This window comes from Schistocerca piceifrons, chromosome 4 (assembly GCF_021461385.2).
Source record: "Schistocerca piceifrons isolate TAMUIC-IGC-003096 chromosome 4, iqSchPice1.1, whole genome shotgun sequence".
In the NCBI taxonomy this organism is placed as follows: domain Eukaryota; kingdom Metazoa; phylum Arthropoda; class Insecta; order Orthoptera; family Acrididae; genus Schistocerca; species Schistocerca piceifrons.
The window spans coordinates 722,477,172-722,503,861 of NC_060141.1; the positions used below are offsets into that span (position 1 = coordinate 722,477,172).

General features: G+C 42.8%; 1 protein-coding gene across 1 annotated transcript; it reads right to left on the minus strand.

Annotated features, from left to right (window-relative positions):
* Positions 1-458: 458 nt before the first annotated feature.
* LOC124796378 (eclosion hormone-like) lies at positions 459-6,354 on the minus strand. Its single transcript, XM_047260541.1, has 2 exons — positions 6,320-6,354; positions 459-735 (listed from the first exon to the last, which is right to left on the minus strand). Exon 2 carries the CDS (start codon positions 731-733, stop codon positions 482-484), a length of 252 nt encoding a protein of 83 aa, XP_047116497.1. The 5' UTR covers positions 734-735; positions 6,320-6,354; the 3' UTR covers positions 459-481.
* Between the last annotated feature and the right edge of the window lie 20,336 nt (positions 6,355-26,690).

The following is a 26,690-nucleotide window of genomic DNA, read 5'->3' on the forward strand; positions in this document are numbered from 1 at the left end:
CTACTGATGAAGTAACTGGTATTAGCCCAATCCTCTCTAGGATTATTATTATTATTATTGAAACGAAATGATCATATGGCATTGTTGGCCAGGAGACCCCATGCGGGGTTGTTCGGCCGCCGTATTGCAAGTCCTTTTCAGCTGACGCCACTTCGGAGACTTGCGAGTCAATGATGATGAAATACACAAAACACCCAGTCATCTCGAGGCAGAGAAAATCCCTGACCCCACTGGGAATCGAACCCGCGACGTCGTGCGCGGGAAGCTACCACAAGACCACGAGCTCCTGACATTATTATTGTTATATTATGAAGATATAGAGGCTTGCGATGGGAGCTGTGACATGGCTGGTGCATGTAACTTTCTTGCTACGAGTGGTGCGGGGAGCTCACGAGGGAGAGCAGGTAACTGGCTGGGGTAAAGAAGCTGGCGAATGTTTGCTTTGCAGAAAGACTTTATTGAGTCAGAGACTGCACGGTGGCTACTCCTGCTTGTTGAGGAAGGGCGCGATGGAGGCGGCGTCCTCGCAGTCGGGCATCATCTTGCCATTGAACTTGAGGCACGCGTCGGCGCACAGCTGCCCATCGAAGTAGGGGCCGTACATCTTCTTGCACTGCGCGCAGTTGTGGATGCAGACGCTGGCTGCGTTGGCAGCCACGGGCGGTGCGAGGCATGACGTCACCAACAGCACTGCCAGCACCATCGCCAGGGGGCAGCACCGGCGGGCGGCCATCTCTGCAACACGGCTCAGTGCTAGGACCGTCTCTTCTCGTACTTACCTTATTTAATTATCTGACTCTAAAGGCAAAACAAGATTAAAAGAATAGTATGTGCAGGTGAGGCAAGCGTCACTGTGAGAAACGTCGAACGTAAGGCTAAAGCCTAGTTTACACGACGACATTGGGTTGCGTCACTCGTTGCGTGGAATGAGTTGCACGCAAATAGTTTCATATTTGACTGTACACACGGTGAAACCTGTATATACTTCAGTTTCGCCGTTTTGTGGGTTCCTGAGCCGTGTCTGAAATGAAAGTTTTGGCACATGCACGTCGCACGAATTAGGATGGAGTTAAAGCTTGTTGTGTGGAGTCGCTGCATAAGATAAAAATAAGAAACTTGTTTCGATTCGTGACTGGATGAAGAAAAGACGGCAGCTCGGTTGCTCAGCATCCTTGCTGAAATAATTTGTAATGGAAGACCCAAGAAGTTCTTTTAATCATCTTAGAATGCCACCAGAATGGTTAATGTTTCTTCTAAATAGAGTTAATTATGCGATAAGGAATAAAGATATTGTAATGCATGAAGCACTGTCGCCAGAACTGAAATTATATATCACATTGCATGCATTACAATCGGGATCTCTTGGCATGTTGTAAGATGTGGTTTCAGTTGGTGATGACGCTTTTTCATTAACACCAATAATTATTAACAAAAATAATTATTAACATTAACAGCAGTAAATATTCGAAACAGGCTGCATTTAAGAAGAGAATGGTTTGCAAACTACTCTCTTGAAGATGCCAATATTTCAAAATTCAAACATACGTGATTTGGGAGAATTGCTGTGACGTTTTAAATAGACGAATATTGAATAAAGAATGTAGCTTTTTGATTTGCGTAGCCTTCCCTCCTTTCAACAATATTCCTCAAACAAAAGAGTGGGCCAACTCGAACGATGGGATTTTAGTCTTGTAGACGAGAGCATTTCTACAGATAGAATTACATTTGCTTGTATTTTTTCTCAATTCAGTTGTATATGTGCTCCTAATTCATAAATTTTGCCCTTCAGCTCAGATATTGTCAAACTATCTATGTTCTGATCGCACATGACGGTCTCAGGAGCAGCAATATGTTGCTTATTTTTGTAATCAGCATCACTGAAATCCCACAAACACCTATGCCAAAGCATAGATATCCAAAAAGCGAACATTATACTCCGTTCCCCACTTCATATTTCAGTTTATCTACATTCTGTGAACATACATAACCTCAACACGCATGCAACTAGTGTCGCTAAAGTTGGAACACGCCGAAACTGTTTAGTTTCACCGACGAGTTGCGCAAACGCGTGGTGCGCATGCGCAGTGGCTGAAAGCGCAGTTGTCTGCAACCTAGTGTCGTCGTGTAGACTAGGTTAGGCAACGATACTGGTGATCAATCAGATCTTAGCTTTTAGAGAACGGCCGCTTAACTGCATCGAAACACTCTACAGCGTTTCTGAAATGGAACTCTCCTGAAGGGGACATTTGATCGTAACAACATGATCGTATAACCTGCCATTAAACACCTCAAATGTGGAACGCTCCCTTGGAAATTACGAATCCGGAACGTATGCAGGAAATTTAATGCTACTCCTATTTTCAATATAAGAAGAATCTCCACTGTGAATGCCATTGAAAGAAGATAGCTGATTTGTTTATTCTGACTTCAGTATGTCACATAGTCCAAAATGGTGCGCGCTATGCTGTCAGTGATTAACATCAGTTTATAAAATCTGAGTTGTAAATCTTATTTTGTAGCAAAAACTTTTTCTGGTTTGGATCTATTCGTAGTTTAAGAGCCTATCGTTGTATGGCGTTGCTAATCTTAATAAACTATCTCTAGTCCCTGTTTTTCGAGACTCATTTCTTCATTTGTCATCACTTTCCTGTGAAATACAAGTGTGGAGATTAGTTGTGTGATCACGAGCTGTGCCATAGATAGTCAGACGCTATGGAAACATTTTGTTTTGTTTCATTTCATAGTTTACCATGGGAGACTCACGTAAAATATGAAATAACCTCTCGGAGGTCCTGGACAGAATAAAAAAGTATAGTGTGGGAAGGACGACAGTAAAGTGTTTTTGTATTTCTGTGCTGGCACAGAACCAGCAGAAAATTAGAAAAACCTCGTGTGGATGTGCTTGCCAGCCTGCCTGTCAGCTTGTATGGTGGATATTCTGTTTTGGCCAGACTGTAACTAGAACCATTGTAAGTAGGCTGTTTAGGTTTTTATGTTAGTAACGCCATGTAGTGCTCTGTATAAAAATCACTGACTGTCCTGCATGCAGTCTGTGGCTGGTTTGCATTGTTGGAATTTTTGCTGTTGTAGTGTTGGGCAGTTGGATGTGAACAGCGCGTAGCGTTGCACAGTTGGAGGTGAGTCGCCAGCGGTGGTGGATGTGGGGTGAGAGATGGGAGAATTTTGAGAGCGGACGATCTGGCTGTGTGTCCATCAGAAAGAGTAAATTTGTAATACTGTATATCATGAACTGATATAGACAGTATATATATGATGACTTTTGAATATTATTAAGGTAAATACATTGTTTGTTCTGTTTGTTCTCTATCAAAATCTTTCATTTGCTAACTATGCCTACCAGTAGTTAGTGCCTTCAGTAGTTAGAATCTTTTATTTAGCTGGCAGTATTGGCACTCGCTGTATCGCAGTAGTTCGAGTAACGAAGATTTTCGTGAGGTAACTGATTCATGAAAGGTATAGGTTATTGTCAGTCAGGGCCATTCTTTTGTAGGGCTTATTGAAAGTCAGATTGCGTTGCGTTAAAAATATTGTGTGTCAGTTTAGTGTTGATTAGAATAAGTAAAGAGAGAAATGTCTGAGTACGTTCAGTTCCGCTCAGCTGTTTGAAAATCGAATATCGTAAGAGGTTTATCAGCACAGTAATTTATAATTTTCCAAAGGGGATGTTTCACCATGAAAAGCACAGTGAAAACAAATCTGAGGCCATGCTAGGCCATGTAATGAGTTTCAGTTCTCCCATGCAACATTACAGAGATTCTGGTACACGAGCTTCGAAGATACAGAAGGAGACTTGAAGCCTGTTCATTTATAAATCATAATCAAATTTATCATAGCTTCAATTAAAATGCAATGGCCACTATGCAAATGAAAGTTGAAGCGAAATATTATACGAAATGGGACTGAAGCACAATGAAGAGTGGCTTTATTCACGAACTTTTATGGAACGGTATTTTTGGTACAAACTGTTGTTATTTCAGACACCCATTCATTAACTGGAAATGAACACTTTACAGTTATGATGACGCACATATTGGTATTACGGCATACAGTATACTGCGCTAGTTTACTCGAAGTATCATGCTGATAAAAATTGAAGTCGGGGAAGGCAGCTTACAGATGAAGGTTGTAAGAGCAAGACAATTGTCGTCGTGGAAAATGTCTGATGTACAAACGATGAACTGAGTCACATAAAGCGACTTGTAGGCGTTAAAAACGTGGAAACAATTGAACCGACATGGACTGCTGAGGTTCGAGAAGATCATCACGGCTGTGCATTGAGGAAGGATCCCCAGTACTTTACAATAACCTGCACCATACAGCAAACATCATCCGCAACAAAGGGGAAAGGCAAAAGCGGAATTATATTTGCGCCTTATTATTACTGTTATTATTATTATTATTATTATATAGTGACACTAAGGCAACTGATACTGCAACGCATGATAATTATTGTCACTATTATCACAAAAGGGAACGTGGAAATGGATAGTGTTCCAGACATACAATCATACCAACTAGGCATGTGCAAAAAGAATGGATGGTCATATATAATTTCAGTGGCACACGTTGTGCGGTCCATCGTATATACTGGGTGGTCAGAAACAGTTTGAAAAGCTTGTAAGCGTGTTTCAGGTCAGACTGAGCTGAGAAATAATTGTTAAGAAAATACTGCATACTTTGTGCTTTTTGCGAGTGAATTAGCATTGAAGTTAGCCAATCAGGCCGCTGCGCACGCAAATTCTAGGGGCCCGCCGAAGACTGTGTCGCCAAAGCTGTTTTCCCTTTGTTTCCTTAAACCGAAAAAGAGGTCGATACAAAAATCGGACATGGAGCGGCAATAAGGGTCGGAACCAAAGGCTGAGCAATCTAGTGCGCTATCATCTACGCTGTGAGAACAAATGATGCTAATTGTATCTGGCAGGTTGCTTGAATTGCGAGCGCAGCGACCTAATTCGCTATGTTCAATGCTAACTAACTCAGAAACGGTGCAGTGTATCGAAGGTTTTTATGAACAACTGTTTCTCAGCACAGCCTCCGCCGCAATACCCTTACAAGTTTTTCTGACTGTTTATGATCACACTGTACGAAGTAAAGCGACTCCTGCACCATAGGAATAAAACAAACTAAAGGGCTACAGATAGACAAACGCTATACTCTGCGCTTTTGGCTGTCGAAACAGCAACGAGTAATGCAGTAATATCTTATCCAAAGACCTCTAACAAAATCCAAAGAAAATCTAGTCATATGTGAAGGTTGTCAGTGCACCACAGTTAGTGGCTGGACCCTAATGGATAATACACAAACTTGAACTGAGGGCAGCAAAGCAAAAGCAGAAATGTTGAACTCCGTTTTCAAATGTTCCGCCAGCAACGGACCGTGAAAATCTGAACAAATCTACATGGCCGTATGAAGTCCTAATAAGAATCAACATGGAATTTACGAGTGAATTATTCCCTCTTTTAAGCATTATATCCTCTAGATGCATCGGCAAATAATTGCAGCCAGTCACACTCTTGTACAAGAAACGTATCAGAACTGATTACTAAACTAAAGACTTCAGGCAGATTGTATAATACTGTATAGTACCATATGAAGAAATGTGCACTAATTTTCGTTCAAATAATGACAAGATGTCAAAATGATGCAGAGCTTAACAACTGGACTCAAATGTTCAGAAATGTAAAAATAACCACCTCACAAAATAAAAAAGAGTAGTAACGTATGACTATAATATAAGTGAGTCACACAATTGATATCAGTCATTTTATACAAATACCTTGGTGTCACAATTCGGGTTAGGAGCCGAAGCCCGCTGATTCTGTGGAACAGAATTCTAACAACACTGGCTAGTCGTTAGATGAACACTTCTTTAGAGCTAGCCGTGGATTTGAGACCTTAATCAGAGTGTATAAAGCGAAGAGATCTAAGAAATTCAGAAAACAACGATGAAACTACATGGAAGCTGTCAGTATTCACGTTCAGAAGAGAAACCTAAGTCTTCGTAATATATTAAAGTTACTAAATCACCCGACCAGTGCCATTCTAACGTCTAGAATGAATGGAACCATTGGGAGACAAGAAGAAGTTTTAAGAAGTAAGCCGAAAGGACTAGATAGATACGATGTCGTTCGCCCAATTAGAGAACTAGACGTAGTTCCAGAATAAGCGAGGTGGATTTGAATGATCTGTGTGGAACCTGTAAGGAAGATGAAGACAGGGGTGCCTCCTGCGTGATGTAGTGTGTGGAAATGTCAGATGGCCGCTGGCCAGACACAAGGTAGAGGAACAGAGTACTCACCTGTGTGAGGAGAGAGTGGAGTGTAGCGGAGTGGTGCTTACGGCACTGAACGCCCCGGCTGTCGGGCCCGCTGCTTATATACAGTACAGCGTGTATCGCCGGCGCCCTGGGGGATGGCCCTCGCCCCAATCCGATTTCCTTAAGAGGGCCGGACACTCCACAGGACGTCTCCAGCTGGACCGCTAATCTCATCTCACTCTGCATGCCACTTCTCCCCAAATCTCCATCACTGTTCCTTCATTCTGCAGTAGATCTAAAAATACAGTACGAGCAAATTGCAAAAATAACGCTGTTGAAAAAATTTACCATTATGTGGCATTTCTGTTTCAAGCAGGTCTATTGTTAGCCGATCTAAAATCAGAGACAGAATGTTATATGATGTCATTTTAACTGAAATATCTCGAAAACAATACATCGAACCATAAAATTTATAATTGCAATTCGTTTGTCTCTGAGGGCGACATCAAACGATAGCACACTCGATCTGCCACCCCACCCCCATCCCCTTTGAAACCTTCAATGGGAACTCCCGGTTTTTATTGCCTATTACGATTCCACAGCAAAGTCTGCATTCGTTTTGTCTGAAGCATTTCCCTCGTTTCGCTACAGATGACACTGTATTTGGAGGAACAGGAATGGTTACACAATCGTAATTTAAAACGTGTCCGATCCCTGTAGCTGAGTGGTCACCGCGACAGAATATCAATCTTAAAGGCCCGGGTTCGATTCCCGGCTGGGTTGGAGATTTTCTCCGCTCAGGGACTGGGTGTTATGCTGTCCTAATCATCATCATTTCATCCCCATCGACGCGCGAGTCGCCGAAGTGGCGTCCAATCGAAAGACTTGCACCAGGCGAGCGGTCTACCTGAGGCGAGGCCCTAGTCACACGAATTCTTTTAAATTTAAAACATGCTTCTCAATGGCCCTTGAATATCCAATGGCACAAGCGATTCCACCTCCAAGCTGCAAGGGTAGGACAGGTCAGTATTTGGTAACTTCTTGTTCGAAACCTCATTCGCAAAGTTGTGTTCCTCCGACATTTCGAACAGGAGACTACGCGACACGGCATCGTCGCTGTGTACGGAAGTACGTCGTATCATAAGAGGCAGTACACTGCGAACGGAGCTCACGTACCGTGCAGACGCAGAAGAGATAGACTCTAAATATTACAGTACTTGCGCAGCGTTTATTGCTTGCGCACCTTCCTATGATTTGGAAAATAGATGTGCTAGTGGACGATGAATGTTACAACCACAGAAGAAAAAACTGGAACGTTCCTGATTTATGGAGAACGCGGGAGAAATTTTGAGGCTGCTGTTGCTGTATGCCGAGCGTTTCCTGGAGAAAGCTCTCTCTCGTTAGTTCTTTTACAACTTTGTGAACGCTTTTACGTCTGATGGCAACGTATACACCGGGAAAAGGAAACGAAGCTAATGAAATGGCTGTACTAGCGGCAGTGCAGTACAACCCATTTATAAGTGCCCAGCAGTTATACCGCCATTCCGGTATGTCATTACGTAGTATTGTTACAATACTGCATCGTCGTCGTAAGTATCATCTATACCACGTGTGACTGCATCAAGTACTCCATGGCGCCGATTTACATAACCAGGTAGCGTTTTGTTAATGAGCACGTCAGCAAATGGAAACGACCCCCAAGTCCTCTGCCGAGGTACTATTTTCTGATGATCTACATTCACAAACCATGGCAGTGTTAACTGGCATAGCATGCATTACTGGAGTGTAGAAAGCCCTACTGGATATGGCAGGTTGACCATCAACGTACTTGGTCAGTTAACGTATGGTGTGGCATCATGGGGAAGTAAATCACTAGTCTGTCCTTTCTCGACGGCACGTTGAATGAACGCAAATATCAAACGTTTTTGGAACAGGAACTACCGGTACTATTCCAGGATGTTGGCGTGGACGTTCGACAATGCATGTGGTTCAGCATGACTGTTGCACTGTGCATTACGCAACTGAAGCACGGGAGTTATTAGACGGTGTTTACGCTGATCTACAGTTCTGCAGAGGTGGTACTATTTACTCGCCCGCTACGACGCCGGGTTTGACGTCGCCGGATTTCTTCCTGTGCGGATATTTAAAAGATAAGTGTCGACAGGCCGTGATGACTGGTCGACCGCATCAGAAACGCCTGTGCTGACATTCCGGCAGATATGCTTCTGTCCTGCGTATAGTCATATGAAAAGCAGATCACTAAGTGTATTGAATTTGGCGGTATTACGTTTGAACACTTACTGTAGTTGGAAAAGTAGAGCAGCGTTCGCCTCGAGCCATGGCCATAGTGGCGCGTCGAGTAGTCCCCTGTTCGAAATGTCGGAGGAATACAACGTTGAGAATGGGGTTTCCACTTAGAAGTTATGAAGTACTGGCCCGTCCTACCGTCGCAGCGTGGAGGTGGGGTTACGATTGTGTACCAATTTCTGTTCCTCCTATTACAGCGTCAACTCTGGTGAAAGGAAGAAAAAGCTTCACACAAACAATATGTAGAGTTAGCCATAGAATCGTAATCGGCCTTAAAAAACAAGTGTTACCACTGAAGATCTTTAAGTTGCCCACCGTCATCCACGCACAGGTTGCAGGTTGAGCGGTGGGTCGAGTGTGATATCGTTGGATGTCCCCCTCCAAGACAAAATAAAAAAAAAAATAATTTAAAAAATGGAATTATAACTTTTTTCCATCTGATATATTTTTCGAGATATTTCAGGGTCTTCAGTTTGATCGTGACCAGGCAGATGGCGCTATGGTTGGCCCACTAGATGGCTGTGCCATAAGTCAAACAGATATCAACTGCGTTGTTTTAAATAGGAACCCCATTTTTTTATTACATATTCGTGTAGTACGTAAGGAAATACGAATGTTTTAGTTGGACCACTTTTTTCGCTTTGTGATAGATGGTGCTGTAATAGTCACAAACTTATGGCTCAAAATTTTAGATCAACAGTTGGTAACAGGTAGGTTTTTTAAGTTAAAATACATAACGTAGGTACGTTTGAACATTTTATTCCGGTTGTTCCAAAGTGATACATGTATCTTTGTGAACTTACCATTTCTGTGAACGCATACTGTTACAGCGTGTGAATCGTCTGTGTGAAGTCGTTTCATAAGTCGCTTGTCATTTTACTACATGATTTTAGCTCAATTCATGAACTCTTCCAGAAAGACTGAGCACTCAAATAAGGCCTATTGAATATTATATGTTTTAATGTGGGGTTTCGGTTTTGTTTTGTGGGAAACGCTGAGTTTGTCATCGTCTGCTGGGAGCAGACGATGTTGCTTCTCGTTTGAAGGAGAGCACAGGATAACCAACTTAGGTTTCCAGTACGAACAGAGAGGTTTACCCATTTTAGTCGAAGGCTGTGCCGAAGACTGCTTTCGTGTGTGAGGTTGGTGACGGAGGGTTACCCCTCTGGTAGCTTCCGCTGCACGGGGAGCTAGGTAATCTCGTGAGAGAAAGCGGCTCTCTTCGGTGAACACTTGGTGAGTACGGATCGTAGCTCTTAAGGGGGGTTTCAGGTGATAGGAATCAGGTTCAGTTAGGACTTCGTTATGTTTAACTGGTGAAATACTTAAGAACCTTAGCTTATCTGAAGTGTGTGAAGCGAGTTATTTTTTTAATGGTTTTTAATCTTATATATTGTGGAAATTACTTTTGTCTTTGTATGTCGATTTTGTGCCACGTGTTTGGTAATCAGTGACCCTTCTGGTTCACCACGGCACCGCAATAGGCTTTATTTTAACAGTTTGCTTGTTTAATGAGCTACAATTTCTGCATGAATATCTGTTCTTTCGTGCGCTTTCTACAAAGCAGCACAACAGTTTGAGTCAGAATGCATCACGTGCTCTAGTTCGGCCGTTTGCAAGCAGCAGACGCAGTTAGTATGTTAAATAATTATCGCACAGCCTTGTGTATTGGTTAAACCTCTGTCCAGAATAGAGCAAGCGTAGAATCGTAATGCAAATCTCACTTAGATATTTTTATGGTATTAATGCAACGGAGATGATAGTATAATTGTCTCCCACCCCAGTCTTCTGTGTATCTTCTTGCTGTAGTTAAATTGTGCTCTGTTTCATTCTCACGTAATTCTTACTTAAATATTTCGAGTCAGGCACCAGTTATGTGTAGTTAGGATGTGCAACCAAATATTTAGTTACAATAAATAATTTACGTGAAAGATAAATTCTTTGGTGTCGATCTTACCCCCTTACTCTGATTTCCATTCCTGAATTAATCAAGCTGCTTCATGCACGACATGGAGTGCTATTTATCTGGCTGCTTAAAGAAATTTGCGTACTTGTAATTAAATTATTAAAGTAATTAAACTAATAATTTTGCAGCTCCGATTTTTTCTAAACGGTTAGGAAGGGCTTGGGCTGGTGGCGTCCCTGAATTTCTGAATTTTTATCATTATTTGTGTGAGAGAAGCAGCTAGAAATGCGAGATAACGTATATGGCTCGATGAGAAACGTCTTAAACATAGTAATACGTTACACGTGATTACCTGTAAATACCACATTAATGCAATAAATGCTCAAAATGATGTCCATCAACCTCAATGCATTTGGCAATACGTGTAACGACATTCCTCTCAACTGCGAGTAGTTCGCCTTCCGTAATGTTCGCACATGCATTGACAATGCGCTGACGCATGTTGTCAGGTGTTGTCGGTGGCTAATAATAGCAAATATCCTTCAAATTTCCCCACAGAAAGAAATCCGGGGACGTCAGATCCGGTGAACGTGCGGGCCATGGTATGGTGCTGCGACGAACAATCCACCTGTCATGAAATATGCTGTTCAATACCGCTTCAACCGCACGCGAGTTATGTGCCGGACATCCATCATGTTGGTAGTACATCGACATTCTGTCATGCAGTGAAACATCTTGTAGTAACATCGGTAGAACATTACGTAAGAAATCAGCATACATTACACCATTTAGATTGTCATCGATAAAATGGGGGACAAATATCCTTCCTCCCATAATGCCGCCCCATACATTAACCCGCCAAAGCCGGCCGCGGTGGTCTCGCGGTTCTAGGCGCGCAGTCCGGAACCGCGCGACTGCTACGGTCGCAGGTTCGAATCCTGCCTCGGGCATGGATGTGTATGATGTCCTTAGGTTAGTTAGGTTTAAGTAGTTCTAAGTTCTAGGGGACTGATGACCACAGCTGTTAAGTCCCATAGTGCTCAGAGCCATTTGAACCTTTTTTTTTTTTGTTCCTCGTACGTCATGACCTAGCGGCCTCTCCTGCCACAGTAACTGGTAATTTTGTGACCGATTGACTTCTCTTGCCGACTCACCTTATTGTGAATGTGATACAGAGTTGTACACAATGGTTCCGTATTCGAAACTAGAGCTTTCTGACATGGTGTTTATTTACGGAAAGGCAAATGGCAACGGACGGCGGCAACAAGGTTATATCAGAAGACCTGTCCCTGCTGACAACAACCACAGCATTTAATATACAACAGTATTACGTCGTTTATCTGAGACAGGATCGTTTCGAGAAGCAGGAAATCATGAAGGATGTACCCGAAACGTTCGGACACCAGACTTCGGGTAAAATGTGATTAACATTGTGGAAGGCGACCGCCGTGTCAGTACCAGGCAGTTGGCCAGCCTATAATGATCAAGCCATCCGACCTTGTGGAACATTGTACATGACAGTTGTTACTGCCCTTATCACTTACAGCGTGTGCAGGGCTTACTACCGAGAGACTTACCGCATCGGGACGACTTTTGTCACTGGTTTCTTCACGAAGCACCAACGATTCCGGGATTTGTGTCCTCCATCCTATTCACAGGTAACATCATCTTTACGTAGAGGGTCATCTTCAACTTTCATAACAGTCATCAGTGGGATAGTATGCAGAACCCTCATGGTATGGTGACAGCGAATCATAAGCATCGTTGCAGCCAGAATGTGTGGGCAGGGATAATGGGCGACCTTATTCTGAAACCAGCCTTCTTTGCACTTTTCCTAACAGTCCGGAGCTATCGGTGTTTCTTGCGGGTGACTTTGCCTTCCCTGCTGGAAGAAGTGCCATTGATGATTCCAAGGGCTATGTGGCTGCTACATGATGGTGTTCCAACCCACATCACCCTTAACATCCGGAAGCATCTCAATCGTGTCTTCCCTGGTCGATAGATCGGCCAAGGGGGTCCAGTTGCATTGCCTGCTCCTTTACCGGATCTCAACCCGTGCGATATCTGTTTATGGAGCCATATCAAAAGTTTTGTGTATGCATAGCCCATTCCATATGTGGAGACACTGGAGCAGCGTATCCATGCTGCCTTTGATTCTGTTCGGATGCAGCCTGGCGGATGTGAACCTGTGAGGCAGAAGATGCTAAGGCGTTCATTAGACCTTCCTTGTTCTGTGTTATCTCATATTATATATCCACATCTGGAATGGGCTCTGCATACACGATACTTTTGAGATGGCCCCATAACCAGATATCGCACGGACTGAGATCAGGTGAACGAGCAGGGTACGCATATATACAAAGTGTGTGTTTCCCACCTAACTTTGCCACCTAATTATTTCCGAAATGAAACAAAATGTGAAAAATTTGGTTCCAATTCCGTCGAAGTGAGTACTAGAGGTACAATTAATGATGATGTTCTTAGTTTCACTGATCTAAACCTTATACCTTTTGGAATACGTAGAATTTACATTGTAGAAAGTGTGTCACGGATTCTGCCTTAGTGCGTTAAAGCCGCAATGCGGGTTGCCTGCACTGTGCTGAAGCCTGCTGTCGGCAAACATGCTGTACTCTTCACGGCACAAAATGTGCCATGAAGAGTTACAATAATAGTTTCTGTGGCAGATGGAATGTTGTGGTCTGTGTAGAAAAACAGCAGATATGTTCAAGTTGATCTTGTTTGGTCACATTCTGGTATCTTGACCTTTTTAGCGTTGAACAGAGCTTGGGCAGTCGGTAGTATATCTGTTCATTATTTAATAACAACCACTGAAGTGAAGAAATCTGTGTTCACAGTTAGTATTGTCTTCTGGCACCTTTTACTGCACAGAAGGCAAAGAAGGTTAATTGCTCTTCGAGGCTGTAAAAGGAGGTAAGTTAAAACGGAGTAATTCCTGGCTGGCTTGGACTGTGTCAATATGGCCGCTTGAGCGGTACATAAAAATTAAGCGAGTATAATTCTCACCATTTTGAGGTGCTTACAATGCTTAACTTTCCGCTTTCACGGTCAAAACATAAAAGGAATAATAGTTTTCTCCAGATCAGCTCATCTAAGAAGTCTTCTGCCCCCTGTATACCGATCGAAGGACAGGTTTTTTTCCTCTAGATCGTAAAACTAACGGTAATCATGAAACAAGTTATTCGTACCTTTCCCGCTAACGTAAATACCTTTTCTGAGCCGCGACTAACGATTCCATCGAGAATCATCCTCAAATTGCGGCCGTATCTGATTTCCAAAATTATTAAATTATTTTTCTTTCACTAAGTGGTCAACAATATTTCTATCCTCATCAGTAAACGCATGTCTCACAGGAGATTTTACAGGCGACGTTCCCATCCTTTAAGATTTTACGTATTTCAGAAATTATGAAGTTTCAAAATGTTCAAATGTGTGTGAAACCTTATGGGACTTAACTGCTAAGGTCATCAGTCCCTAAGCTTACACACTACTTAACCTAAATTATCCTAAGGACAAATACACACACCCATGCCCGAGGGAGGACTCGAACCTTTGCCAGGGTATGAGGTTTACAAGAGCGTAAACAAATCTGCCGACACTAATTGTACCTCTTGCTTTTATTTCCGCAGAAAAAACCATACATGTGCCATTTTAAAAATAGCAGATTTGTGTTGAAAGTAACGTTTGTTTATATTTATGGACTGTGGATTCCTGCCCATTGTGAGCCCCTGACACTGGTGCATGCCTGGCCAATTGCGCTTTTCACATTTAATTTCATGTGGAATATATGTGAGTTGGGCAAAGTTAGGTGAGACAATAGGCTAGTTTAGGAGGAATAGTAAATTTTTTACGAGGTCGTAACACCGGCTGTTTGGATTGGAACGTTTAATATTTCTGCTCAGTTTTTTATTGGTTATAGAGACACATCTGGTTGCAGATGTAAATTTTCGTTTCACATTTTGCTCCTCCAGTTGCAATGGATTTATTTATCCATTTTAATTTTTAATCTGAAATTAAATTATTAAGTTGTGAATGAGTTTGCATAAATCAGCTTTTCAACTGTGATTGTAGTTGTGATTTATTGGCCAATTCTGTTGCACCTACACGTACTTACAGTGAGTATGCTGATGTGCTATTTCGGTATGGGTTTTTCAATGGAGACTGCAGAGTACCAGATTCGAGAGTGTGTACACTAAACTGTGTGGGAGTGGTGCAATGCACAGCAGTCATAATTCATCTGAACGTGCAAATGAACAGAGTGTGGATGCAGTAGAACACATTATTCTCTCGGTTGACTTTAGCGCTTAAACAAGCACAGGCAGAATTTTTTTTTTACGTAACACTGTTCCACATGCGAGAATATGGTGGACATTACGTCTTCACGGACTTTGTCCCTATCATTTACAGCGGATTCAATACTTTCGCGAAAAAATGACGTTTGACGATTTGAATTTAGCCGTTGCCGAATTTGGAATCCGGTATGTTCCCGTTAATACAGTTTAGTGATAAAGCATCATTCACTCGCGACGTTGTCAAAAACACTCGTAAGTTAGGGCGGTGGTACGATGAAAACTAACATACCTTTGTGGAGACACACTTTCACGAACGCTTCTCTGTAAACGTCTGGTGTGTGGTTCGATAGACAATCGGTTGATTGGGCCAGTTTTCTTACCGCATCGTCTTACAGCACCTAGTTATCTAGACTTCATGAAAACGAGCACCCAGCATTTTTGAAACATTCCATTGGCTACAAGGATGTACACTGAAGCGCCAAAGAAACTGGTATCGGCATGCGAATTCAAATACAGGCAGAATACGGCGCTGCGGTCGGCAACGCCTATATAAGACAACAAGTGTCTGGCGTAGTTGTTACAGAGTTTATCAAGATTTAAGTGAGTTTGAACGTGGTGTTGCAGTCGGTGCACGAGGGATGAGACACAGCATCTCCGAGGTAGCGATGAAACTGGGATTTTCCCGTACGACCATTTCACGACTGTACCGTGTGAATACCAGGGTTCCGGTAAAACTTCAAATCTCCGACACTGCTGCGGCCGGAAAAATATCCTGCAAGAACGGGACCAACGACGATTGAAGAGAATCGTTGAACGTCACAGAAGTGCAACCCTTCCGCAAATTGCTGCTTAATTCAATGCTGGGCCATCCAGAGGTTTCCACGTGTGAACCATTCAAAGAAACATCATCGATATGGGCTTTCGGAGCCGAAGACCCACTCGCGTCCCCTTGATAACTGCAGGACTCTAAGAGTTATGCCTCGCCTGGGTCCGTCATCACCGATAGTGGACTGTTGATGACTGGAATCATGTTGCCTGGTCGTACGAGTCTCGTTTCAAATTGTATCAAGCGGATGGACGTGTACGGGTATGGAGACAATCTTATGAATCCATGGACGCTGCATGTCAGCAAGGGACTGTTCAAGCTGGTGGAGGCTCTGTAATGGTGTGGGGCGTGTGCAGATGGAGTGATATACGACTCCCGATACGTATAGATACGGCTCTAACAGATGACACGTACGTAAGCATCCTGTTTGATCACCTGCATCCATCAATGTGCGTCGTGAATTCCGATGAATTTGGGCAATTCCAGCAGGACAATGCGACACTCCACATGTCCAGAATTGCTACACAGAGGCTCTGGGAACACTCTTCAGAGTTTAAACACTTACTCTTGCCACTAAAATCCCTAGACATGAACATTATTGAGGATATCAGGGATGCCTCGCAACGTGCTGTTCAGAAGTGATCTCCACCCCGTCGTACTCTTACGGATTTATGGACAGCCCTGCAGGATTTATGGTGTCATTTCACTCCAGCTCTACTTCAGACATCAGACGAGTCCATGAAACGTCCTGTTGCGGCACTTCTGCATGCTCGCTGGCGCTCTACACGATATTAGGCAGATATGCCAATTTCTTTGTCATTTCAGTGTATATGTTGTTCCAGCATGACAGGGCGGCTGGACATTCCAGTCATCTCGTGACACATCATCTAAACCTAACATTCCCCGGAAGATGGTTCGGCAGTCGCGTTTCCTGAGTACCAGAACTAATCCCTTTAGATTTTTCTCTACGTGAATGGTTGAAAGGCGAAACCTGCAGAGAAAAAGTAGTTACAAGAGAGAAATCTCTGTAGTAAATGAAAATTGGAAACTTGTACATGAAATGTTTTATTGAGATTAATCTGTTCTACCACCTCATAAATATTTACTATATCTCCAGAAACGCAATATGCGATATGAACAACCTGGTTCGATGCTAAGTGAATTTAAATATCTCGGGTATCATCTTAAGTATACCAAGACAGGCGATGTTGAAATGAAGCTTCAAAGATTACAAATTTCTGTGGTACAATGCTACAAACATCGAAACGTAACCTGCGGAGGGAACCCTATCTAAACTATAAAAGCTCTAGAAGTATCGTTGCTGTTGTACAGTCAGACAGTTGGTTTCCAATCCCTGACAAAATAAAACAAATTGAACAGTTTGAAAGAGCTCTTCTCCGCCATGTAGTGGAATAGTCGCTCCTAGATCAAAAGAAGAATAGTATATTAGACACGAATTAAATGAGCAGTCAGTTACACATATTGCAAGAAATACAGAATAAAGCGGAAGGACCTTGACCAACGTTTGAAAGGCAACAGCATCACTGAAATTTCTTTGCAATATAACCTTATTTGTCACGTTTTCGTATGCCGTCCGACGCTATTTCGTCTCTTGTGTCAACCTCTTCATCTTTCTGGGTCCCACCTCTGGTTAAAACCACACGACTCGACCCAACACTCTCAGACGGATAGCTCAATAGGTTTAAATCGATAACAAATGCAGCTTCAAGTAGCAGAACTGTTAACGGTAATGTAATTTCCTTTAACACTGACAAGTTTGTGACTAAGGTGAGAACAGAGGCTTGTTAAACACTGATGATATTTCTTGACGTACAAGAATTAATACCATTTCTTTATTAATATCCCAATAGTTTCTTGATATTGTATTGTATTATATAGAATTGTGGACCTAGAAACGACAGAGAGGTTCCGTCCCCGCCGTTGCCCTCAGTGGTACACAACCCCACGACAGGCTACAGCAGTCCACCCACCCCACCTCTGCCCCGCCCTGAACCCGGGGTTATTGATCGGTTCGGCCACCAGTGGGCCCACCTCCGGGAACGTCTCACACCTGACGAGTGTAACCCCAATGTTTGCGTGGTAGAGTAATGGTGGTGTACGCGTAAGTGGAAAAAGTGTTAGCGCAGCAATCGCCGACATAGTGTAAATGAGGCGGAATAAGGGGAACCACCGGGCGGGTTCGTGCCGGGGACCAGCACGCCTTCCCGCCCGGAAAGCAGTGAATTAGATCGCCCGGCTAACTGGGCGGGCTTTCTTGATATTACAAGAAGCGTAATATATTATCCGTGCTTGCACCAGTATCGCTACTCGTTTCTTCTTTTTTCAGCTTAAGGAGCTTGCGATGTTGCCAACGAATTTTTCCTGTTGCATGAAAAAATGGCTCTGAGCGCTATGGGACTTAACTTCTGAGGTCATCAATACCCTAGAACTTAGAACTACTTAAACCTAACTAACCAAAGGACATCACACACATCCATGCCCGAGGCAGGATTCGAACCTGCGACCGTAGCGGTCCCGTGGTTTCTGACTGTAGCGCCTAGAACCGTTCGGCCACTTCGGCCGGCTGTGTTGCATGAAATTTATTAGTGAATTTAAACTCACTGAACCTAAATCGAACATAACTGAATGATAAAACGGTAATAAATACTGAAAAATGCGAAGTCTGAGAATAACTTCGTGTGTGACGGTATAAATCTTACTGTTGTGAAGATATTTTCTTCTCTGCAGTAGAATCAACTGCGATACTGATGATATTGCAGTATTTATGACGAATGAAATCACATTAAGAATCTAACTTTTTAGGATTCCATACCTAAATCGATAAAAACGGTACTGTTATAGGGTCACTTTGTTGTGTTTGTCTGTCTGTCCCACTGTTGAAAACCCTTTTCTCAGGTACAGATATACATGTAATGTTGATATTTAGGCCACATAGTAACGTCTACGGTCCCTTGGCGATGTAAAAAAGTGAAACTTCTAAGTCAATGCAATCAAAAGATAAGAGCATTTATGTAACATATTTTGATGATCGTAAATTCACTCATTGAGACCCATAGCGTACTTCTCGTCGGTCTAGAATCGTGAAATTCAGCAAGAAGCAAGGTTTTACTGCAGAAGTACATGAGAAAATTCGACAATTGTGAATCTATATTATATTGCGCACGAAAAAAATATTTCTTTTGTAAATAAAAACATAAATAAAAACATTCTCAAAAGTCTTGGAATCCGTGGGGTCGATACCTTGCCAGTATCAATGTCTATAGCAGGAAAAAAGAGTCGAGAACCTCGATTGCTAGAATGGGTGATCTGTCTGTACACGTAATTACGTTCATGCGGAACTCTCAGGGGTCGAGTCCTACCCGCAGCTGGTAATTTTTTTTTTCGTATTTATAGTATTCAAACGAATATTTTTCTTTCGGCTTAAGTCATTTTTTTGTAATTATTCTTTTAAATCACAAATAATTACAAAGATGGAAAAACAGTCCAACACACCACCACTTTGCACCTCTTGATGCTTGCTACAGGCGATGTGAACAAAAATACTGGAGGTGGTATCTCTAAACTAAATGAATATTGGACTCTACAATCTCAGGGTAGCATTTTCAGCCAACGTCCTCAGTTATTTGTTGGACTCTCTCTCCCCTCTAAATGGGAAAAATGACCTTTCCTATCCGTTATTGAAGCACTCAGTTGCTCCAAAGGGAGTACATTATTCAGCAACAAAAATCTTTGATCATTTGCCCAACAACATGAAGTGTCTGGCAGTTAGCAGATCAAGTTTTAAATCTAACTTAAAATCATTTCTTTTGGACAACTCCTATTCCATAGATGAGTTTCTGTTTCAGTACTGGTAAAAAAAAAATGTACCTCTAAATGTAGGTTCATGTGTAGAACTAAAAATTTCAGTAATATTAATATTAGCACTATCAATGTGTGTATATATCTCGTAATCTGACTTGTTCCACATCATATCGATAAAATAATCGTGAAAATGATCTACGGAACATGACATAACTTAACTAAACTAAACTACAATTTTTGTCCTCTACTGCTTCCTCTAGCACCATGGAAGTTATTCTGCCGTGTCATAACACATGTCCTGTCATTTGTCCCTTCTTCTTGTCGGTGTTTTTCACACATATCATTCCTCGCCGTTCTTATCCTGTCAGTCAGCCTACATCTAACCATCCTTCTACAACATTGTACTTCAAAGACTTCTTTTAGATTCTCCGCAGACCATTACTCATGTCCATACAGTGCCGTGCTTCAGACATGCACTTAAGTCGCCTATAAAACTGGTCACACCTCAGAATAGGAGTATTGCACGCTAGCACTCAAAGGAACGACAGTCAAAGGAGTGGCTATTACTACATTATTTCATCAGTTTCCTCACTGAGCATTCCTTGCAATATTGTTACTGCTGACGCGTTATGATGACTTTATGCTAACTTCTTAAAAAGAAATTAATGGCTGAGCGCTAATACAAGACACACAATGTTTACATAAAATTTTGCAGACAGTAAATCAGAACCTTTACAGCAGTATGGACATCGCAAGTAATATTTGTTGCCAACAACTAAGACACTTTTCGGTCCCAGTATAAGAAAAACGACCAGCAACATTGCATCAAGTGTTAATAAAGCACCTTGCTAATCTGACAGACAGAACAAACAACAAAGCCAGGACTTTGTTTGGAAATCGTGTACCCTCAAATGTTTACGTTTCTGGCTGCTTATCGAACAAACATCGCGTCAGTTCCTTTTCAGAAGAAAATCGCTTCGAACCTGGATTGCTACATCTTTCAATCAGAACCAGTAGGTTTCTGCAGGTGAGGAATTGGTGAAGTATCTGAACATTGTCAGATCATTCAGTTGTATTCAGTAAACTAATGGAGAGATGGTACTAAAATATATAGTGTAATAATACAGATGAATTAGAACTTACCATGATAACCTTACAAAGAAAGTCTATTTTAACAAAATACAAAGCACCTGTAATACGAGTGTGCCCCTAATGGCAACAGTTAATAAGATGTTACTCAATTTGTATACTGAGGTGACAAAAGTGATGAGATACCTCCTGGGATCTCCATTTACCTGGCATAGCGCAACTTCTCAGCTTGGCGTGAACTCAACAAGTCGTTGGAAGTTAGTTACTGAAGTGGTGAGCCATGCTGCCTCTACAGATGTCCATAATTGCGAAAGTGTTACCGGTGCAGGATTTTGTGCACGAACTGGCTTCTCCATTATGTCTCACAACTGTTCGATGAGATTCACGTCGGGCGATCTGGATGGCCAAATCATTCGCTCGAAGTGTCCAAAATGTCTATCAAACCGTTTGCGACCAATTGTGGCCCAGTAACATGGCACATTGTCATCCACAAAAATTTCTTCGTTATTTGAGGAGAGGAAGTATTTAAATGGCTGCAAATAGTCTCCAGGTAGCTGAACATAACCATTTTCTGTTCAGTTGGACCTGAGGACCCAGCCCACTGCATGCAACCATAGCACACACCATTATGGAGCTGCCACCAGCTTGTACAGTGCTTTGTTGTCAACTTGGGTCCATAGTTTCGTGGGGTCTGCACCACACTAGAACCATATCATCAGCTCAAACCGACTGAAGTCGGGACTCAGCTGACCAGGCCACGGTTTTCCAATCATCTAAGGTCCAACCGATATGGTCACAAGCCCAGGAGAGGCAGTGCAGGTGATGTTTTGTTGTTAGCAAAAGCACTGGCGTCGGTCGTCTGCTGCCATAGCCCATTAACTCGGAATTTCGTCACACTGTCGTGACAGAGACTTTCTTCGTACATCACGCAGTGACAATTCTAAGCAGACGCCGCTGATATCGGCCGTTCAGTGAACGCTGTCGGACACTGTGTTGTCCGAGGTGAGACGTAATGCCTGAAATTTCGTATTCTCGGTACACTTTTGACACTGTGGATCTCGGTATATTGAATTCTCTACTAATTTCCGAACGGAATGTCCCATGCGTCCTGCTTCAATTACACTACTGGCCATTAAAATTGCTACACCACGAAGATGACGTCCTACAGACGAGAAATTTAACTGACAGGAAGAAGATGCTGTGATACGCAACTGATTAGCTTTTCAGAGCATTCACACATTCAACGTGCTGACATGAGGAAAGTTTCCAACCGATTTCTCACACACAAACAGCAGTTGACCGGCGTTGCCTGGTGAAACGTTGTTGTGATGCCTCGTGTAAGGAGGATAAATGCGTACCATCATGTTTCCGACTTTCATAAACGTCGGATTGTAGCCTATCGCGATTGCGGTTTATCATATCGCGACATTGCTGCTCGCGTTGGTCGAGATCCAATGACTGTTAGCAGAATATGGAATCGGTGAGTTCAGGAGGGTAATACGGAACGCCGTGCTGGATCCCAACGGCCTCGTATCATTAGCAGTCGAGATGACAGGCATCTTATCCGCATGGCTGTAACGGATCATGCAGCGACGTCTCGATCCCTGAGTCAACAGATGGGGACGTTTGCAAGACAACAACCATCTGCACGAACAGTTCGACGACGTTAGCAGCAGCATGGACTGTCAGCTCGGAGACCATGGCTGCGGTTACCCTTGACGCTGCATCACAGACAGGAGCGCCTTTGATGGTGTACTCAACGACGAACCTGGGTGCACGAATGGCAAAACGTCATTTTTTCGGATGAATCCAGGATCTGTTTACAGCATCATGATGGTCTCATCCGTGTTTGGCGACATCGCGGTGAACGCACATTGGAAGCGTGTATTCGTCATCGCCATACTGGATTATCACCCGGCGTGATGGTATGGGGTGCCATTGGTTACACGTCTCGGTCACCTCTTGTTCGCATTGACGACACTTTGAACAGTGGACGTTACATTTCAGATGTGTTACGACCCGTGGCTCTACCCTTCATTCGATCCCTGCGAAACCCTACATTTCAGCAGGATAATGCACGGCCGTATGTTGCAGGTCCTGTACGGGCCTTTCTGGATACAGAAAATGATCGACTGCTGCCCTGGCCAGCACATTCTCCAGATCTCTCACCAATTGTAAACGTCTGGTCAATGGTGGCCGAGAAACTGGCTCGTTAGAATAGGCCAGTCACAACTCTTAATGAAGTGTGATATCGTGTTGAAGCTGCATGGGCAGCTGTACCTGTACACGCCATCCAAGCTCTGTTTGACTCAATGCCCAGGCATATCAAGGCCGTTATTACGGCCAGAGGTGGTTGTTCTGGGTACTGATTTCTCGGGATTTATGCACCCAAATTGCATGAAAATGTAATCACATGTCAGTTCTAGTATAATCTATTTGTCCAATGAATACCCGTTTATCATCTGCATTTCTTCTTGGTGTAGCAATTCTAATGGCCAGTAGCGTGGCTTTCCGCATTCAGTGTCGTGCGGCCAAAATCACGTCGGAAAACGTTTTACTTGAATCACGAGAATACAAATGACAGTTCCGCCAGTGTACTCCCTTTTATACCGTGTTTACGCGATACTATTGCCATCTGTATACATACATACCGCTATCTTATGACTGTGTTAAAGTGTTGTCCTGTGTCATACTCAAATGGCGTGGAAATGTGGCAGTTCATAAATAAAATTGCCTATTCATGAAAATCAAAAATTATTTATTTATTTATTTATTTATTGGTTTATTTAACCTGGCAAGATTAGGGCCATCAGGCCCACTCTTACATCTAACCAGGCATTCTACTTATTTTACATTCATATGTTTTAGTAGGCATGTTAAACTACATCTAGTACAAAAAGTGAAATAAACAATTTGAAAGGTACACCTGGAAAAATACATACATATAGAGTTTATATTCTTAGGTCACAAGTACTGTTATAATTAGACATTATTGAAGAGACCGATTTTAGATAGGAGTGCTGGCAGCAGGGAGTATGAGGGAGACTCATGGTGAAGGGAGGAGAAGAATAGAGATATGATGAAACATAATTAAGGAAATATAAAGGAAAAGAAGATTGCGTGGCTAATAGAGATAGATGAAGAGGAAGGCATCTCAGGAGCAAGATAGGAGACGCTAGCTTTGCTATTTGACAGATGAGGGGATTGTCCTTGTACATTAATTTTGTGGAGAACTTTATGAGGATGATAGTAGGAAATGCTTCAACTTCTTCTTAAAAGCAGCAGGAGATCGAATTTTGCGCAAGGTAAGGGGCAGTTTGTTCCAGAGGCAGACAGCGGCAACGGAGAAGGAGTTTGCAAAAGTTTTTGTTTTGTGAGTGGGCACAGTTAGGATACCAAATAAGAGTGACCTCGTGTTTCGATTATGATGACATGACAGGTTTTTAATCTCTGAAGCAAGGTACTGGGGTGCTTGCGCGACGAGGAGTCGGTGGAGTAGACATAGAGTGTGGTAGTCACGCAATTTGTCCGGCCGCAGCCACCCTAGCTCGGAGTATGAAGCACTAACATGATCATATCGGCGAATGTTGCAGGTGTAACGCACACAGGCATTCATGGTTAGCTCTAGCCGTCTTTTGTTTTCACTACTTATGCCTTGTTGAATCACATCACAATAGTGGAGGTTCGGTAGAACGAGTGCTTGCACGAGCTGGCGTTTCAAGTCCTGTGGAAATATGTTCCGAAACTTTTTGAGAGCATAGAGACAAGCATATGTCTTTCGGCACACTGCGACTGTATTCTCCGCCCAGTTGAGATGCTCATCCAAAGTTACACCCAAGTTCTTCACTGTTTTCTGATATGGTATTGGAGTACCGTCGAGCAGAATAGGCGGTAGCCGTTCGCGGAAATCTGAACTTATTCATTTCTGATGGGCTATTAAGATTACTTGCGTCTTTTTTGCATTTAGTTTAAGCCCCAGGTTTTTCGCCCATGTCACTACTGAAGACAGATCATCATTCATCTGAGCGATTGCAGTGTTTACATCTTCAGGTCTGACGCTTAGGTAGAGATGGAGGTCGTCGACATAGAATTGATATTTACAGGAGGACAAAACCGACGAAATATCGTTGACATATAAAGAAAACAAAAGTGGTTCTAAGACTGATCCTTGTGGCACTCCCGAGGAAACATGTTTCCAGGAAGATTTTTCATTTACGCAGACAACACATTGCTGTCTGTCTTTTAAGTAGCTTTCAAACCATCTCATTGCACTATCAGAGAAATTAAGCTGTTGCATTTTTTTGAGCAATATGTCAAAGTTAACAGTGTCAAAAGCTTTGCTGAAGTCCAGTAGCGTCAATATTGTTGCCTTTCGATTGTCGATGGCATATTTCAGGTCATCAGTTACTTTAATTAGAGCAGTGTTTGTGCTGTGATGTTTACGGAAACCGGATTGAAATTTGTCATATAGGATGAATTCATGCAAGTGTTCAGTGATTTGGTCATGAACAATATATTCAAGTGCTTTGGAAACAGCAGGCAGTATGCTAATTGGTCGGTAATCACTAGGCAGTTGCGGGTTTTCGATCTTAGGGATGGGTCGAATTAGGCTTCTTTTCCATGCAGTGGGATATATTCCGTTCACGAGGGAAAAATTAAATATGTCAGTTAAGACAGGTACTAAGATATCGGCAACATTCTTAATCATGGTTATACCGATACTGTCGTTGCCTATTGCATCAGAAGAGATTCTCATTACTGCTTTTCTTGCCGTATTTGTTGTTACATGTTTTAGATGGAAGGTATCGTTGTTAGTTATCCTGTTTGGGGATTCTTGTGGACGGTAATTATCAGCTGTGCTGGTATTCAGCGGTGCAGAGAAGAATTCATTTAATTCGTTAGCTGGCACATGAAGAGTAGTTTCCGATTTTGCCTTTCCGACCCCCAAGCTACGGAGATTCTTCCATAGAGTCGTTGGCGTTAGATCGCTGCATACAAGGGAGCGAGCGTGCCTGATTTTAGCATTGCGAATGCATTGTTTCACTCTGTTCCGTAGCTTTCTATATTCTTCGAAACGTTCGGGTTTCGGATCTGCCTTGAAACGCCTGTGGGCAGCATCCCTATTAGTCATCATTTGACGTAATTCAGCTGTCAGCCATGGAGCAGGAGATTTTCTTACACGGATTGTGCGCACAGGTGCATGTTTGTCATAGAGGGCAGTGAGTTTATCACCAAGTTCATTAATTTTGCCGTCGATTGTGGGTTTTCTGATTATTTGATGCCATGAGATTTCTGAGCAATCGGCTGTTAGAGCGTCAAGGTCAATACGTTTCATGTTTCTAGAAGTTATGTAACGCGATTTGATCCTTGGGGGCTGCAAAGAGTAGGCCAGGAATATTACATCATGTGCTGAGAGGCCAGGGGCCGATGTTTGACCAACATCTCTTACTTTGTCAGTCTGTTTCGTTGCGATTACGTCTATAAGAGTATGACTGTGCGCCATATGGTGTGTAGGTTGTAATGGAAAAATGTTCATGCTATTGCAACTAAACAGTCTTCTTAGGTTTATTGCGGAGGGAGTGTCTCTTAGCAGGTCTATGTTCAAGTCACCCATTACGATGACATGTTCGTATTGACACTGAAGTGAATGTAATTCCGACTGGAAGGAACTCATTGAGCTTATTTTTGGCGGCTTGTACACGACGCCAGTCAAGAATTTCCGACTTTGTATATTTATTTCAATGAACATGAATTCAGCCTCTTTTTCTCCAGCAGGATTTGACGTACATAAGACTTTCGCTTTGAGCTCTGTTCGTATGTACGCGCCGACTCCGCCACCTCGCTTTTTTGATCTGTCTGCCCTAAGAAATGTGTACCCTGGGAGATGAAAAGATGCAGAGGATATGTGTGGTTTCAACCACGTTTCGGATAAGAGGATTACGTGGTAGTTTAGTTGGTTGAAGAGGAGGCTAAGTTCTTCGTAATGCGCAGGTAAAGACTGGATGTTGCAGTGAGCTGCTAAAAGCTCTGACGTGTTCCGCTGAGCAGCCTGGAGTAGGGTGGCAGACTGGTTTGTCCTTTTGTTAGGCACTACCTGCCGCGAGGGGCACTGTCCGCTGCTTCCGCCAAGTGACATAACACAGGGGTGTCCGA

Coding starts and splice junctions, on each gene's coding strand:
- LOC124796378 (XM_047260541.1), bottom strand. CDS start 733: ATGGCCGCCCGCCGGTGCTGCCCCCTGGCGATGGTGCTGGCAGTGCTG.